At 36.2% G+C, this 19,646-nt stretch overlaps 1 protein-coding gene across 4 annotated transcripts in view; it reads left to right on the top strand.

Moving 5' to 3' along the window:
- Positions 1–19,646, top strand: part of Shn (schnurri) — a 194,162-nt gene that overhangs the window by 170,624 nt on the left and 3,892 nt on the right. For 3 of the 4 annotated variants that reach the window (XM_070313527.1, XM_070313526.1, XM_070313524.1), the window contains 6 exons: positions 11,349–11,848; positions 12,181–14,992; positions 15,574–15,694; positions 15,777–17,867; positions 19,071–19,257; positions 19,353–19,601. In XM_070313527.1, the coding sequence (XP_070169628.1) occupies positions 11,366–11,848; positions 12,181–14,992; positions 15,574–15,694; positions 15,777–17,867; positions 19,071–19,257; positions 19,353–19,601 (5,943 nt within the window). In that variant the 5' untranslated portion in view covers positions 11,349–11,365. The remainder of the gene's footprint in view (positions 1–11,348; positions 11,849–12,180; positions 14,993–15,573; positions 15,695–15,776; positions 17,868–19,070; positions 19,258–19,352; positions 19,602–19,646) is intronic. The other variant, XM_070313525.1, reaches the window with a different exon arrangement.

Genomic DNA, 19,646 nt, shown 5'->3' on the forward strand with positions numbered 1-19,646 from the left:
CAAAATACTAAATTGAATAGACACAATAAGAATAATCGTTAATTTGATGATTATTCTCGAATACTTTAGAGAAAAATATTTAATTATCGAGGAGAGAGAAAATAGTAGTGCGTTAATAAATTTTTTTTAGAAATTACTGAAATTTTTCGAAAACACATATTTGCATCATCGTTATATTGTATAAATATTTGATATCTACATCATTCGGTAAATATTTAATAAGTATGTCGCGTGTGAAATTCTTTATATAAAATATTTCAACTAGAGAATAAATTGATTCAGATACTTTACAAGAGACGTACTGTACGCCATTGATTTGACTCATTGCAAAATATCGCGCTGAACTGACGCTAATTGGACGATGCATTCGGCATATCTGGCATAGGGCAACCTGATGACGTATCAACAAATGATATGCTATTAAAATAAACACTATAAAATAAACATTTTAATACTATTAATAAACAATTAAAATTATTCTGATCCAGAGATTTGCATCGAATGAGTATGACAATATAACATTGTCTATTCTAAAAATCATATTCCATTAGTTATTAGGTGTACAACTTTGCTTCCGCCGTTTTCCTATAGATGGCTTTAGCCGGTAAGTAGTGGTCGAAATAAATAGATCATAGACGTCATGCGATAAACTTGGGCATCTGTCAACATAACCCCATAGAAATATTGGTCGATTTGTGTCTGCATCATAAAGTTATTCTCGATTGAAAATGTCAGTTTACGAGCCAAATTCTCGTCATTTGCGGGAGGTTTTAATTTTCTGCTTCAATATGAAGAAATCTGCGGCTGAGGCTCATCGAATGCTCTCAAATACTTATGGTGAAGCCGCTATTAGTGAAAGAACGTGTCGTGAGTGGTTTCGACGCTTCAAGAACGGTGATTTTCACGTCGAAGACCGGCATAGCGATGGAAGAGAGAAGGTTTTCGAAGATGCAGAATTGGAGGCATTACTTAATGAAGACTCGAGTCAAAGTCAAAAAGAATTGGCACGATCATTGGAAGTGGACAATACTTTGAATCATAAATGTATAACCAGTTTTTTACAATAAAGCCTCGAATTTCGGGAAAAAAACGGCGGAAGCAAAGTTGTACACCTAATAAATTAAATTTCTTTTTGTATAGCACACGAGAATTGTACACGAACTTAAACGAAATTAAAAAAAACGAACAGGGAATTGATCCTGCCTCTGACTCAGAATCAACAAAATACAATATTATAAAATTTCGACGTGTTTTTCTTCGGTACCGTGAATAATTTGCATCTATTGCGTTAAATATTTAAAAACCCGTAGCATCGCTAAAATTATCTTTGCTTCTTCGAAAGAGACACTTGATAGATCGGTGATCCTATCGGCGAAAGTCACAAAACAGCCGAGTCGGTTTCCGCAATCGTGCTCGTTAATGCTCGACGTCACTGATTCACGTACGACGGAATGCCGAACATTCGCTGACTTTGTATACAGATATCCGCGACATTATTGTAAATAAATAACGCGCGATCCTCAAAGTGGCGCAATGGCCACTTCAAGTCTGATTTCCCATTTATCAAATTGAGTCAGATATGAACGAAACGCGCGAACTTTTTAAAAGTTAAGTATAAAAGTGAACGAACGATGGAACGAATGCTGATTTTTTGCTGTTAAAATTTGAAAAATATGCCATAACTAACTCGGAACTAATGAAACATTCGATTCGTTGATTTACTATAAAGAACAAAACATCAATAATTTTTGCGTTTATCGCATATAACAAATATTGAATTTAACCGAATGCGAATATTTGATGGTAACGTGAAAACACTGAATATAAATGAAACGGATGTCCAAACATCGTATTCATCTTTATGCCTTGCGCAGCAATTGATGGAAATTACGAAAATGGGAATACGTGATTTCGTTTCTCATTTTTACGCAAAAATAATGTTTAATATGATCTGTGAATTCCGTGTCAGAAATTCGGATAATAAAATTTAAAAAAAAAAAAAAAAAATACGTTTATTAGAAAACTGTGAAGCTTATTATATGGTATGTATATATAATTCAACCTAAAGATCTACTTTTTATTGAAATAAGAATAGCGAAAATTTCTAAACTTAATAAACGAATTGAAATTCTTAAACATTCATAATTCGTTAATGACATATAATTTATCAAAATTATTGCAAGGCATTGAAATGAAAGATGAAATTAAGCTAAGATCTTCAAATCTTTAACGGTAAAGCTGATATTATCGAGATTCAAACGTAAATAAGTGTGAAAATTGATGCATGATGGGATTAAGTCGCGGTCAGTTGAACGAGCGTTTAACGCGTCTGACGCGTCCGGCATAAAACGATTAACGAATTGTCAGGTCTATATAGCGGTGGCATGATGTGCGTTGTACGACATACGATGGCAGATTCTGAACGAACTATTCATAGGTTGCAATTGGTCGTTTGTACGAGTTTACTCTGCGCCTCTATTTAGACTCTTCCCCAGATTTAAGCCTAAATCATACGAGACGATATCTGTAACTTACTATATCCTCTAGCGAAAACTACATATATTCCATATTTCCTATTCAATTCTTTAAATCTGTAAGATCGCAATAATTTTGTAGACTGCTTTCATTTATATATAGTTTTCTCTTATCGAACATATAATTTTAAAGATATTTATTTCTCGAGATTTTTATTTTCTTTTTTTCGAACACCGGAATGGGACTAGTCGTTTTTTATAAATTTTTGGACGCTGAACACGAATCCGATTTCGAAACTGGTCCATCACGTCAGAATTTTGAGAAATTTGTAATTACAATTGCAAAAAAGAATTATTTTCACCAACCTTGTCATATTATGCCTACAATATGTGACATGCCGTGGAGAAGGTTTATTACAATCAAAATAAAGTATGTTGTTAGGACTTTCAATCCTCAAAAGGAATTTTTGGTGTCGGTTATGGTTAATAAGATATCCATGGTTAAATATGGGGTGTATTGCAGAAATTAGCTATGACGTAGGTCATTGACGATTTACCACATAGCTTTCAATTATTATTTAAATTTAAGAGTTTTTTAGATCGCTGAATACGAATCCAATGTCAAGATTATCAAATTCAAAATAGTGGACTCAAATGTTTAGATTGTAATCTAAACATTTTTTTAAGTTTTGACATCCGCCATATTGAGTCCATCGCTTTGAATTTGACAATTTTGACATTGAATTCGTATTCAGCGATCTAAAAAGCTCTCAAGTTTTAATAAATACAATATAATTAAAAGCTATTTGGTAAATCGTCAATAATCTAACATAAGCTAAACTTCTGCAATACACCCCATATTTAACCATGGATATTTTATTAACCATGACCGATATCGACTCCTTTTTTCCAATTCCTTTTGAAGGTTGAAAGTTCTAATAACATACTTCATTTTGATTGCAATAAAACTTCTCCAGCACGTTACATATTGTAGCTATAATATGACAAAATTTGTGAAAATAGCCCTTTTTTGCAATTTTAATTACAAATTCCTCAAAATTCTGACGTGCAATTTCGGAACTGGATTCGTATTCAGCGTCCAAAAACCTATGAGAAATGACTAGTCCCGTCCCTGGATTTTTTCTTGTTGAACTGTGTTATCAACCCTAATAGCATTAGTTGTTTCTATCATGCCTTAAACTATGACTTTTGGATGAAAGAGCGTCACATACAAAGAGACGTCATATTTTTATCTTACGAAATAAAGAATGAATAAGTCAATTGTTAATATAGATTTGTTTTATATTTGCATCTCTCTTTTGGCCAAACATGGTGAGATACAGAATTATCTTCGTGCGTGTACGCTGGGTGATGCATCGAGAAGGGAGGGAACCGAGGTCAGGGCGAGCTCTATCGAGATAGAGAGCAAACAACAATAACACCAATACATCAATAAAATACCCGAGGAGCTCGATCAGCTCGATCGGACTGGCTCTCCTCATCGGGATTTTATTCGGGCCGGCGAAAACGACGTGGGCGAGATCGCTAAACTCGGCGACCGAGAGAGACCGAAAATAAAACCTTATGCCAAAAGTCCACAACTAACTTTACGTGCTCAATGGTATATCAAAATCTCACGTTTTGTTTTTCTCATTTTTATTTTACGCGACGATCAATCTAAAATAAAATGACAAAGGCAGCTTTATTTTAGGTATCTTATATATTTCGAAGGATTTTATTTTCGGAATTTTATCGACACAATTTTATTCACAATTTCTTGCGAGATGTGTAACATGTAACAAGATTTAAGTACGAATGATTTGTGGGCGAGACAAAAGCGATTCCCGTGTAGAACCGCGTTGCAATTTGCAAGTTATTTCACAATAACTGTAAATCGAACATTTTTGAATAAAAATACCAAATGTCAATGTGCAAGAATAAAAGATCGCGTGATTTTACATCGAAATAAATTCATATCTGGCAAATCTCTGTTAGTTAAAAGTCTGAAAGTCATACATATATATATATATATGTATATATATATGAATAATTTTTTTTATTTTTAATAATTTTTATAATTAGATAGAATTTTATTTTCAATATATATTTTTTCTCACATTTTTAAAAATTAGAAACTATCAACATTTCTCTCTTCATACCTATACATATAAAATTTATCATGGTTAAGTCGTAATGCTTGTCAAAGGTCATTTCTTTTTCATTCTTCGTGAAATTAAACTCATGAACGCAATTGTTATTAGAATGCTTTATTCACAGAGAAATAACTTTGGCGTGTTTTATACTGTCGAATATAAAAATCTACATTTGTATGTTTGCTTATAATACAAACAAAACCTATCATGACCCATTTTCGTCGCTTTGCGGACTTTACTAGTGGTATACGGGTTCACTATATTTATTGCGCGATTATATGAAGTTTACGAAGTATATTTCGCTGCAGAGAGAGCAGCTCTCGCGAATAGGCGCTCATAATGCACCAATAACTTTGATAACAAGCTATAATTTCAGACAAATATTTGAGAGGTTGTTAATTGAATAATCTGAAACTCGAGCGTATGGCGCCAACGATAATAATCCCTTCACTGCTTATTCATTTTCAATCTATATTGATGTTATCAATTTTAATTCATAAAACGCACGGGAAACGCTACCCACAATTAAAATACAGAATAAACTATACCAACTCCTTGGCATTTATTAATAATCTTACTTATATAAATTGGTATCTATAGTACATAGACATCTATCGTATATACGCAGTATCAGAAACTGTATTATATATATGGTATGTGTATGTGCGTGTGTTCGTGTGAGATTTAAAAGCATACATATTAATTGTTTATATAAAAATTTATTATTATATGCTTTATCTGAAGAAAATTCTTCAATCTTCAATTTCTCATAGTTGCAAATTAATAATACAATCTCTTGCAAAATATGAATAAAAAATCGAGTTGAAAGTCTATTTGTACATTGATGCGTATAGTACGCATATCGTCTATACATATACATATATACAGGGTTGGGAAAGTTACTTTATAAAAGTAACTCGTTACCGTTACCGTTATTTTTTCTAAAAAGTAACTCGTTACCGTTACTCGTTACTAATTTTAAAAAGTAACTCGTTACCGTTACTCGTTACTAATTTTAAAAGGTAACTCGTTACCGTTACAGTTACTAAAAAGTAACGAGTCGTTACAATTTCCGTTACTTTTTTACAATACGAACTAATAAATTATTTTGCATAAGAAAAACTTTTAAAAAATTGTAAGCAAGATTTCATTCAAGGTTTATTACAAAATAAATGATTAAATTTTATCGAAATTCTTTATTAATTTTTATAAAATTTGTTGCTCCATAGTATCATCATTTAAATGCCCTCTTTGTGGTGTTAATACAGAGCCACCGATGTTAAACATTCTTTCTACAGATGCCCTGCTTGGTAGAGCTGTATTATATTTAATAAAAAGTTTTTTAAGTTTTGGATAGTCGTTTAACATTTCTATATTACAATTATTTGATTTTAAAAACCGTTGCAATTCTTCTTGTTCGGATTCATTTTGCACCGTTTTTTGCTCAAAAATGAAAAAATCATCGTGATCGTGAGATTTTCCAGCTTTTGAAGAATTTTCAGTTGATCGGATTCCCAATAAATCCTCCAAGTAATTTTCAGCACGTTTTCTTTTTTCTCCGGTTAACCAGTTTAACTTAAATTTTGGATGTAAACATGCTGCTATTATTAATTCTTTTGTTTCAAATATTGTAAGAAATTTAAAATCAAATATAGTAAATTAAGCGACATTGTTTGTTTCATTGAAATTAATACTTTTGAATCAATAGTTTAAAATAAAATAATATTTTTCAATTAAATCCTTATTTAAAATTAAATAACATATGTATTAATCAAATTAATAAGTTACCTTTTATTTAAACCTTGCTGAATAGCTTCAACTAATGAATGGCAATCTATAAGGTCAGATTTATTGAGATTTTCTAATTTTCGTTGCAAGGTACTTAGAACTGGTAGTAAATGAGAGCTCTGCTTTTCCGAAAAGATAAAGCTCTCATTGGATATCGCGCGTCGCGTCATCGCACTGGTCTGCAAGAGCCATAAGTTGATCAATCGCATTCAAGCATTTTTACAACATAATAAGAATGCTAATCGGTCGATTTTCTTACGGCTTTACGGTTAAGATAAAAATTTTATCACGCACAATAGCAAGAATAATATCTTAAATAAATCAAAAAATTTGAAAAAAGTAACGATAAAAGTAACTGTTAAATTCGTTACTCGTTACCGAAAAATGTAACGAAGTTACTTTTTCCGTTACAAATAAAATTTGTAACGCCATTACCGTTACAGTTACCGAAAAAAAGTAACTGTAACGGTAACGGCGTTACAAGTAACGCGTTACTTCCCAACCCTGCATATATATATATATGTATAGAGACTTCCATTGTACTTGTCTATAGTTCAAATAATAATGTATGTGTACCGTGTATTGTATACGCTTGAAAACACACAGATATTTTATGTAAATCTACGATTGCGCGAAAGAGTCACGGTCGATTGTCGATGATTCAGTTTCCTCGCGTATGAACTTTTGAGTCGGTCTGTAACGCATAAAACATCCTGCGATAATAGCCGCCGCGTAGATACAGCGCTGCGATAGTGCGTTCGGGGAACGTAGAACCAAACGAATAAGAATGGACACGATACGAACAGCGTGCCATTGCCGTTTCATTCATTTCTGCTGGATTCACCGTCGATCGAGGAGAGAGCCTAATGAAGTTCGCGTATCTCATATGCGTTGCGTCACGTGTATCCTTTCAACACGCGTATCCGCTTATAAATAAATGATTTCTTTTTTATCCGAATCGACGTCGTGCTCGCTTACGTTGCGTAAACTTTATAGCAAATTGACGATTCAGCTTGACTGCTCGCGATTTAGACTGGATAATGTAAGTGATCTTTGATATTCTAACGAAATCTGATAATCGAAGATACACGTGGGATTATAATAAATCATTAATAATATATTTATTTAGAATATTTGTTGATATTATTAAAAATGTTAAATTTTATCTGTATAAATTGCAAACAACATTTAAATGACATTTCTAATTGCAATTAATAATAATAATTCATAAATTCTAATATTATTTTTATTGTTTAGAAGAAAATTCAATTATATTTGAGAAGAAAGAGGGAGAGAAAGAGAAATGGAATTCCGCTTATTGTATACAATATGTGGTTTCCAACGTCGCATAAATTATAATATATCGCGCGGTATATTAGACGTATTTATGAGAATGAAAACTTTCATGATAGTTTCTTCTCCGACGAAGAAGATCGCTGCCAAGTCGACGTAAGTCTTGTCGTTTGAACGGTGACTCTGCGCGAGGAGGAATACCTCCGTCGATGAACCAGGTTGGCTCACCAGCTCCTTCTTTTTTTGTCTTTTTCTACCTCTCGCAGTCTTTCTCTCTCTCTCTCTCTTCTCTCCATTTGCGCATATAAATAGCGCGGTCCAAAATTATCGGGGCACTTCAGCGAACGGTGCCGCGAAAGTGGCGTCCGAGAACGGACCAGCGATTTCTGCTAGATATAAAAATATACGCGGGGAACGACATGGACGCCCGGACTGGCGACGTGCATTCTTCGACAAAAAGCACGATGAGAGCAATTATACGAAGAACAGAGAATATAGAATTATTCACATTTTCTTAAACCTTTGCAATCTAAACTAGTTTTACCAGTGATTGAAAAATATGCAAAAATCAGCAATGATTAGGCAAAACAACATATATTTTTTTTTTTTTATAATTAAAAATAAGCTAGCAAAGTTAAGTTATATAAAAGCGGACTTATAATAAATTTTTCTAAAATATTATAATAGAAAATGAAAAGCAAAGAATTAAATTCTTATTCTGAAAGTATCTTTTTTTTTTAGATAATATATATTTATGGATTAAATATTTTATTTTAATTTTAATAGTATCAATCAATATATGCGAATTACATTATTCATTAATTAAAAATTGCTCCATTAAAGATATCGCAATGTATTTCAGAAACAATGACAATCAAGTTTTTAGGACTGCAAGCATTGTTGAGTTTTAAGCGAAATGCTCATATCCCGATGCTGAACTCAATCAAAAATTTAAAATACGCGATCCGCGCTCTGAATAATTTATACGTTGTATAATTGACAGAGTATATCGTAAGAAGTTTTTCAAAATAAGCCAAAGGTGTGTATAGATTTTTTTTTTAAATAGCAAACAGAGAGAATTTACAGCAGGAGAAAAATATTAATCTTTATGGGAACAGTATTTAATTACAAACTAAAACGGATATTAAACGAAAAATGATTTCCATAGTGCATACTGATAACATCAATTTAATGATCGCATTAAATTTTCATTATAATTCGAATTGAAGAAATTGGCGTCGGCCGCATCCGATGACGCGGTTAATTACGCGATCCGCGCTCTGAATAATTTATACGTTGTATAATTGACAGAGTATATCGTAAGAAGTTTTTCAAAATAAGCCAAAGGTGTGTATAGATTTTTTTTTTAAATAGCAAACAGAGAGAATTTACAGCAGGAGAAAAATATTAATCTTTATGGGAACAGTATTTAATTACAAACTAAAACGGATATTAAACGAAAAATGATTTCCATAGTGCATACTGATAACATCAATTTAATGATCGCATTAAATTTTCATTATAATTCGAATTGAAGAAATTGGCGTCGGCCGCATCCGATGACGCGGTTAATTACGCGATTAGTCGACGTATATATATATATAGAGGTTGACAGCATTGAGAGAAAGAAAGGCAAAAAATGTCAAGAATTTACAATTCTAATTCCATGATAAATAATTCGTTGCCGATAAGCCGCGGCGGTAAGCAAAGATCTTGGTCGCTTATAAATGCAAATATAGGAGCAGAAATAAATCTTATTCATATGTAAACGGATCTGAACTGTTGAATTCGCTTCTTCATTTCCGCTTTCGTGATGTCGCATTATCGCATAATGCCACGAGGATGATCTGTCGCATCTTAAATATTGAATACGCGGATATAATTGCGTTTAAAGCAAATTCCACTTTGACCTATATCGAATTCGATTAAAATAATTCTTCAATGAGAGAGATATATTTATATATTAATGTATAAATAAAATAAAGTTAATGTGAAAATGCGCGATTCATTTTTCATAAATCTATGTGTTAGATTTTTTTAATGAGATTAAAAAAACTACTTGTACACACAATTCAATAATTTACTGATGTCTCAAAACTATTATATAAATATTACGTTCGTTTAATACATGTCGAAATTCTAGCCTGTGCATCTTATAAATATATGTTAAATAGTAAGAGAATTAAATTAATGTCACAGAGGATATGCTAACATAACTTGAAATAAAGCGTTATGTCATTAAAGTGGAATTTAGTAGAATCGACGCGCACCGCAAGATGCGTAATAGAGTTTCCTAAATGAATTATGTTTGCAGAATTATTATGTCGCGTCACCGATGCGTTTCCTATATGTTTCAACTACGTTTTAGATATATCTCTATTATTTCTTTGCTGCGGAGAAATATCTATTGACAGATTATTATTAGCGATTATTCACACCGCGTGAGTATTTTCACGATCGCGAAAATTTAGGGTGAAAAATATTAGCCAGTCTCTTTTCTCTTTTGCATAATATATGAATGAAATATATGGTATTCGCGTTATATTTTTATTTTTTATCGATTGGTAACTCAACCGAATATTTTATATTTTAATCTCAACCTACGATGAAATTAATTGATGCAAAAGTAAATGCATTTTTACTTATACGAGATGATGGATGGAAATAGAGTAAATGAGGTACTGGCATAAATTATATCCGATATGTGTTATTTTTGCTACGTTTGGCAGTATTAAATTTACGAAATGATAAATTAAACACTAATATTGCAATACGCATACACATGTTTTCTTTCAATCATTAATTAAATCACGTAATTTAATTTTATTTATTTTTTCATTATCTTGTATACATTAGATTATATAAATATAATATTCTGAGTAACATCCAAAAATCGAGATGTGATTTTTAATACAATCCAAACATAACGTTTGATGACTTGACTATCATTTCTCTTTCAACGTAATTATTCGTAACAAATCAATTCTTTTTTACGCGTCATGTAATCGATGGAACATAATGTAACTCCTACTAAACGAGAATCAGTATTTTCTTATCTCACACATGACATCAAGAGTGCATTAACGTTTATGTATTTATGATAACGTCAGAGCAACTGTATACAAGAATTTTCTAGTATTATAATACTTTATTGATGCGGCCTCGAGCACTTTATGTACAATCATTGCCACGTGCGGCAACGCGAGATATCCGAACCAACGAATCTATCATCATCGTAAATTCGATGCGTCATTAGTGCTTTACGTAATAAAAAAATTTTCTCACATAATAAAAGAATCGATTCAATGTGCTTTACGTCAAGGCTTTTTACGCATTTCTCCGTGTCAACAGCCATATCGCAGCATCCTGATGTGGTGCAGATAATCAGCAATTAGCATCGATTAATTGTCTTTGCGCGTTTCCACTTCGCGGAATTTTTTTTGCCAATTCGTACTGAAAGTATTGAGAATTTCTTGTGAATCACTTCTCCCAGCCTTAACGTCGTACACGACGACATTCGTTCTCTGAGTCACCTGAGTCCACCATCTGATCGCCGTGCATGATGAGATCTCGCCTGCTCCTCCTTTTTTCCCCCAACTTTAATAGTCAGAAGTGATTAAATGTGCCGTGCTGTTTGCAGAGACTCACACTGTGGCGATGACAGACCCACAGCTGACCAACAACAACAATAACAACAACAATAACAATAACAACGATGGCGAGCCAAAATACCTGCACAAGAAGTTCAAGAAGATGGCGACGACTGAAATCGCGCCGAAGGTCGTCGAGCCCAGAAAGGAGACCACGGCGAACAACATCGTTCCCGTTGAGACGCCCAAACGGAAGGACGTCGACAAGGACGGTAAGGAGTCATCGAAAGAATCCGGCCACAAACTCGAGGTTTCCTCGGAACCCGAGGGAACCGAACCCGCCGCCGAGTCTCGGAAAAGCGGTCATACGTGCCCTTATTGCAAGCTGACATGCGCCAAGCCGAGTGTTCTTCAGAAGCACATCAGGGCGCATACGAACGAGCGACCGTACCCGTGCAAGCCATGCGGATTTGCTTTCAAGACCAAATCAAATCTGTACAAGCACTGCAGATCACGCTCTCACGCGCACAAGATGGAAAAGGGCGACAAGGTAATTCGTTATTAAAAATAATTTAAAATATAATTTTTAACAAAAATAGATATTATTAATCAAATGATTAAACTTACGATAGAATACGAAGATTACGAAGATATAATTTTCTTGATCTTAATATCACTTGGTTAAATTTAAATAATTCTATGTAACATTGTAATAAAATCTTGTTTTTGCAAAATATGACTTATTGATAGAAATACAAAATTCAATTTTCAATTAGCATTTTTGCAATTTGCAATAAGAATTGAGAATTTATTAAATAATTTAACATTATCGTTTAACGCTAAACATTTCAACATGCTTCAATTTATGACATTTTTTTGTAGATGTCTGAAGATTCCGATATAAGTCTGTCGGACAGCGCCAGTAATGGCACAGGCACACCACCTCCGCCTCCAGTTTCGACGCCCACGACGACAACAGCAACAGCATCCATCGCCACTGTGAAGAGTGTGAAAACCGGCAAGATATACAAGCCGAAGTTTCAAGCTCGAACGACTTTACAATGCATCAACAGCGACACGGAAATGTCTTCCTTATCGCCCAGTTCTTCCAGTAGTTCCTCCTCTTTCTCCTCTATGACTATTTCCGCTTCCAATTCCGTCAAGCCGAACGCGGAACAGTTGCAAGAGCATATTGACAAGATCATCACGGACAATCAGGCGATTGTCGATGCAGTAGACCCACGTCTACATAAGCTAATGCAGCGCCAACAGAGTCTGGTGGAGATGAAACAATCGTACGAGCAACAACCGTTGAACTTGTCTTCCACAGAGGAAACCTTGAATAGCAGAAAGCGTTGCTACAGCGACAGCTGTGCTCAGGAAGCAGAAGAAAGCGCACACAATTCTGAAAGTTCGATCATCAAAGATCTCCTCCTGAAAACTCGTGATTTTGCCAATGGATCAATACCAGAGATTACTTTGGAAAATTTCATCTGTCCCACTTGCCATATCCCCTACACCAGCATAGACAACCTAGAGGCTCATCGTAAATATTACTGCAAGGGTAGTCCCCGAAGAGGAACGGACTATCAAGTAGAGCTGGAGAAACGAGATTCTGACTTTGATTCCAAGTCTTCCGATTACTACGGCATTTTGCAGCCTTTACCATCGCCGGGCCCTCTACTGGGTAATACTAGGCTGGTTGACGCATATGCTCCACCCATCAAGAAGCAAAGAACGGAGTCTGTGCCAACCAGTTTGAGGTCGCTGGAGGAACTGAGTAAGTATCCACGTCCGAACTCGCTACAGATGTTCGGCGGTGAGGTGAGAATCCTTGACAACACGGGCGAGGTAACGAAGACAATGCGGATCGAGCCGCGACAGACCAGCTCGCCCCCGAGCGACCACGTAATCAATGCTAATTGCGTGACTTCGGAGATGGCGTCGATAGTAGTGAGGTCGGGACTTCATTCCGGTGGTACCATGCTACACAAGACGTCAAGCATACCGGCCAGTACGCCCAGTTCCTCCATATCTCTGTCCAACACGTCGAAGATAGCATCATCCATTATACCGAACATATCAACTCCCAATATAGCGCCTAATATGTCTTGCTACAATTACTTAGAGCCGCATCTCAACCCGCTGACGAGTATCACTGCCTATAACCCGTTGACTTTGCCGCAAACGGGCATCACGAGCATTCTTCACGGTGACAAAGTGATACGTTATGTACCCGGCATTCCTGGACCGCATACACTGACCGGTACGCCAACTATAGACATATCTCCGAATATAACAGCCAGCGAAGCCGGTTACAAGGTGATACCGGGTTTGCCGGGCTTACACATGGTACAGCAGCCGTTAGACTTGGCCAATCCTGTGAGGGTGCAACCCAGTACAGTACAGTCCGGCATGCCTGATCCATTGTCTGGACATGCTTCTTCCATATTGGACCAACCTCTGGACCTGGCCAGTCCGGCGAAGGAATCGGCAAAAATCAGCTTTAAAACTCCCAGCGTCGACAGTCTGAAGAGCGGTTTAATCAGTCCTAAAGTTCCTAGCGTCAAGGTCGAGACCTCGACGGACAAGCATCGCGTGAGAATAATGACAATGCCCATTAATAAAACGGAGCTAGATCGTCATATCAAGAATAATGTGACCGTGAAGTATAAGGCTATGGAGAATCCGCGAGAGAGAAGGGAGTTTACATACGATAAGAGTCCGAAGCTAGACAAATTTTTTAATTATCCGAACGGCGTAGATCCCGCAACTTCGTCGAGTTCTTACAGTAAGCTAAAATACACGACTAAGGTCATTTCAGAAAACAAAAAAAAGCTTTCCAATTGGGGCGTCAATGAGATAGATGTTGGCAGAGTAGCATCGGTAGAGACGAATATTGCGATCTCTAAATACGACCTACCATCTCACGAGAATGGTCGATTAAAGAGCAGCATCCCTTCGGATATACGTGGATCCAAGGTCGTGGATAATTACATATTCAACGGGGCCAAAGTAAAGGCCGACAACGCGCCGTCGGTGATACTTGTGAATTTAGATTCTTCCAAAACAGAAGTGCCAACGAAAACTTCCACAGAATTAGTTGTTAAGGACAAACAGCCCGAGGCCAAATCGCCAAAGAGCGGCGGCGATATCGCTAAGGAAACAACTAACGCCAACAAATTCTTGAGACCTACATCCTTGCCGCTGAAGCCTGGCACCTTCACGCCGAAAAAGCATCATGGGATTACACCTACGTCAAACACACTTCCTCTCATCAGCCCGGAGACACCTCGACCGAAAAAGTCATACGGACAATTATATTTGAACGGACACGCCTACACATATCTAGGATTAAAGTGTTCCACCAGAGTGTTTTACTGCACTCTGAATCGACCGCAGCCGATGTACGTTACGCAGCAGCAAGGTCTATCGATGTACTCTAATTGGAAAAGTAAAGAGGCACCGATAGAAGTGGACATGGCGCACTACGATTCTCGGCACAGGCCTCTGAATTATACCACTGCATGGAAGAAGCAAGAAGATATTCTGACGCACTCTTCGCAAAGACCAACCACTCCTAATAGTCCAGACAGCGGATTGGAGAGTGATATGCAGGAGAAAGCGAAGAGAGTGAAAATATTTGATGGAGGCTTCGAGAGTAATGAGGATTACACCTATGTACGCGGAAGAGGTGAGTAATGTTTATATTGTGTTATTTTATAGAAAATAAAACAACACGCGCGCGCGCGTGTGTGTGTGTCGTATGTGCACTAGGGCCGGTATTCATAGTCAGTTTTTATATTTAAGACCGTCTTAAGCACACTCTTAAGATGTCCTAAACTAATCCCAGAGCCGTATTAGCATCTTAAGACATTACTTAAAACGATCTTGAAATAAGAACTGACTATGAATACCGGCCTCTAGGATACAAGTTTTAATTTAGTTGTGTTTTGTTTGCTAACTATATCGCTCATCGTATTGCTTTGTCTGATGACGTTTTGCCTTTTACTTACATTTTTTTTTCATCTCAATATCATTGAAAAAAATTCGAAGCGGGTCGAAACGTTTGAATTAATGTATAACACATCTTAAATATATATTTAACAAAATATAATATTTTGTTTATGCTTCAAGTATCACGTCTAAGTTCCAATTAATTGGCCTTTTTCGTCTATCAATATAATTTATTATTTTAATTTTTGTTAATAACATTTTTTACAATAATTTGAGACATAAAAAACTTTTATTATCTTTATATATATGTTATTTAAGGTCGAGGACGCTACGTCTGCGAAGAATGTGGTATTCGTTGTAAGAAACCGTCTATGTTAAAGAAACATATCAGAACACATACAGATGTTAGACCATACACTTGCAAGCACTGTACGTTTAGGTAAGTTCTTCAGATTTTTCCATGTAGCATGTGGCGAAAAAGTATATAATTTTTATTAGCTTCTCTAGTATTTATCACGTAGTTTTAATTATTTGTACAATAGCTTCAAAACGAAAGGCAACCTCACGAAGCACATGAAATCTAAGGCTCATTACAAGAAGTGCGTGGAGTTTGGCGTGGTACCAGTTCCTACGACCGTCTGCGATGAGAATATTGACAAGGAGGCCATTGCACGATTAGCGGCCGGTGGTGGTAATACGGAAGAATCTTCGGAAGAGGAAGATGATAGCGATGGCGAGGAGAGCGAAGAGTCTGGTAGCGAAGAGCAAGAAGCGGCGCAAAGTCTATTGAGTCTTTCGCAACATAACGCGACGAACAGATTGCCAGGTTTACTGCCATCCGGCAGACCTACGACATATCCATATACGCTAACCCTACCGACGACTTCTACGGTGGATATTGTATCTACCGCAACGAGTACATCGATCGTGAGCAGCCAAAATATTGCCGCGCAAGAAACGGCTCTAATACAAAATGAATTATCGCACCGTTACTATTTCCCATCGAGCCGCGACGCTACGGAAGAGACGAGGATCAGTGTCATTCAGTCATCGAAGAAAGATGACTCTGACTTGGAGATCGAGGAGATTACCGATGTCACAGAGTCGCGTCATCAACTTTCGCAGCCCATGGATCTCACGACGAAGCAGACGGCCCAATTGTTGCTCTCGCCAATTTCACAAAGAGCTAGACCAGCAGATATATTGACTCCCGTTTCAGAACCGGTTCTATTGCAGACAATAGTTCAGACGATGGAGCGGTTGCCTATACAGGGTAGAGAATGGAAACCGAACGCGGAAGGCCACATGTTGCAGGCGTATCTTACAGAGAGACATATGATGGACAGTAAAATGAAGCAGCAGTATCGCGTGGGAAACATCAAATTGGACAACAAACAAATACAAGAAAGAGATATTTATCCACGGCATCAGGATCTCAGTAGATCCAGGTATATGGATTCCAACGGCATTCCATCAGTGACGTACACCGATCCCAGTAAAATGCAACATATTGTTATGGGGTCTAGAATTAAGCACATGGCAAAACACACTAGTGACGACATTAAGATGGAAATCAGGGAGAAAATTTATCTGAACAATATGGCAATGGAAAGACGATTATTCGACTACGAGACTATTCACAAGGATAAAGAACAATCTAATCATCTGGTTTCTGATCGTGAAAACTTTGAGCTTAGTCTAACTAACGGTCCCACTGGTACAAGGCCAAGTATCGAATATGGTCTATCTATGAGCAAGACTAGTACCTCGATGGAGAGATCGATTTGTTCTACTGCACCTATCCGCAACACGCCCAGTATCGATTGCCATTCACCGAAATCTTTGAATATGGATAACCGGCCACCGTTGATGCAACACTCGAGCAATGAGATTGATAGAAGTTCCATGTTCAATGCAATGAAAATGATGAGTGAGGTAGAAAGGTCTAGGGAATGTCATATTGCCAATCAGGAAATGAGGCCTGTGAATCATGAGGTGAGACTCACGACTAGTGATAGTCGAATGCAGAGTCCACGGAATCTCGATCTAAGACCGCCCAGCAGAGAGATCAGAACGCCCGGTCAAGAGTACAGAACGCAGAATCATGAGCTGAGGCTACCGAGTCAACAAGAATACAAAATGCGCGGTCAAGAGATGAGATCGCCTAGTCGCGAGTACAAGCCATCGTTCGCTCACGATATACAAGTCATCCAGGAGCTTATGCCGTCGACAAACATGGAAGTGCGGCAAACAAATTCAGATAATAGACCGTCGAGCAATGAGATGAGGGCTCTTTTGGAATATAGAGCGCAGCCTCAAGATCCCCGTGCCGGTTACGAGATAATGCAGTCGCCTATGCACGAGCCGCTCAAGTCGCAAAACGTCGACGCGAGAAATAAATCGCCGCAGGAAGCACAAATTATCTATTACGATACGAAACAAAACGCGGATACCGTCAAACAAAATACACCGGACAGTATGAAGCGAGCAGTAGTCAGAAAGATAGTCGTCGGCGGCCCAGATTTTCGATCACCATCACCGAATACAGGAAATCCGAAACCGCAAGCAGAATTTTTACAACCATCGAGTGGGCCAGCGCCTAATTACGTTAGGTAAATGAATAATTGTTTCTTTATTATTTTGTTAATGCTAACTGGTGCATGATATATTAAATATATTACATTAAATTTATTAAAGATGGATTGAAAGAGAAATACAAGAATAGAAATTAATAAAACAAATGTCATCTTTTTGCTTTTTTTAAAAACAATACGAAAATCTTCGATATGTGTAACATATATATAATAATACATATATATACTAACACATATATAATAATAATTATTATTATCATCACACACACACACACACACACATATATATATATATATATATATGAGCGACAACTTTTTAAGAAAGCATTTTTCGACTTATGTTTATAGAAAATTTTTTGTTCAGCATTAAATTTCCTATAATATCTCAAAGTCTGGCTGGAACGTTCGGGGCTACCCTGTATATGTATATATACAGGGTGTCCGATAATTTTTGACACATCTGAAGTGTGACAGTAGATTGGGTTAAACTGAAAAGAAAAGTCCTGTACCATTTTGCGATTTTCGTAATAATTATTGAAAAATTAATTAAAAAAGATCGACCAATTTGCGCAAGTATCACCGCGCGTAAAAGAACGGCCTGATATGGGCAGTATTGATATGTGATTGCTAGATCTAGACGCGAGAATCCATCATTATGTACCGCTCATACGTAACTGTTGTCATTTGTAAAGCGCGCTCCTCCCAAAATTTTGTCGCGCGTCTACTTTTGGGTTGTCTCTTCTCGCTCCGCGCTTATACTCGTGCGAATTGGTCGATCTTTTTTAATTAATTTCTCAACAATTATTACGAAAATTGCAAAATGGTACAGGATTTTCCTTCTCAGAGCCAATCTACCTTCACACTTCGAGTGTGTCAAAAATTATCGGACACTCTGTATGTGTGTATATATATATATATATATATATATATATATATATATATATATATATATATATATATATATACACAACTTTTTATGTAAATATCAATTCGTATACACAAATATAAATTCTAGATCATGTTCTCGATCTGTAAAAAATTAAATATTCCATTAAAAATATTTTATTTATATACTTAATTAAAAAAATAGCACTTAATTAAATTTTATAATTCACAGCTTTTAGATCTGCATGTTCATTTGATCTGCATTTATATCAAAACAATTACTTTTCAAAACATTTTGGATTGTGAAAACTAAGATTATATGAAATGTGGTTACAGTTTGACAGAGGATGGTAGGAGTATATGTGGAATTTGTAATAAGGTGTTCAACAGGCCTAGTCAGTTACGATTGCATATCAATATTCATTATTTTGAGCGGCCATTCAGATGCGAAAGTTGTGCAGTTTCCTTTCGGACTAAAGGCCATTTAACGAAACATGAGAGATCCGTTTCTCATCATAACAAGGTAAGCAACGAAATTTATCTCCGCAAGCAATATTATAGCACTTTTAGCTTTAGATTATATATATATATATATACAATAAATATATTTCATTACAGGTCAGTATGACTTCCACATTTGGTGCAGCGACTAGCAGCAATCCCAGGCCTTTCAAATGTACAGATTGTAAAATAGCGTTCAGAATACACGGACATTTGGCCAAGCATCTTCGTAGCAAGATGCATATTATGAAGTTAGAATGCTTGGGTAAATTACCATTTGGAACATTTGCGGAAATGGAACGATCTGGTGTCAACTTGAATGACATTGACACAACAGACTGTGATAATAGTCTTAATAGTCTGCAGGTTCGTATAAAACAAACTTTAAATACACGCATTTTTCGCAAATTC

Source organism: Polyergus mexicanus, unplaced genomic scaffold, assembly GCF_030449975.1.
Source record: "Polyergus mexicanus isolate NDT 795.1 unplaced genomic scaffold, iyPolMexi1.0 SCAF_24, whole genome shotgun sequence".
Lineage (NCBI taxonomy): Eukaryota > Metazoa > Arthropoda > Insecta > Hymenoptera > Formicidae > Polyergus > Polyergus mexicanus.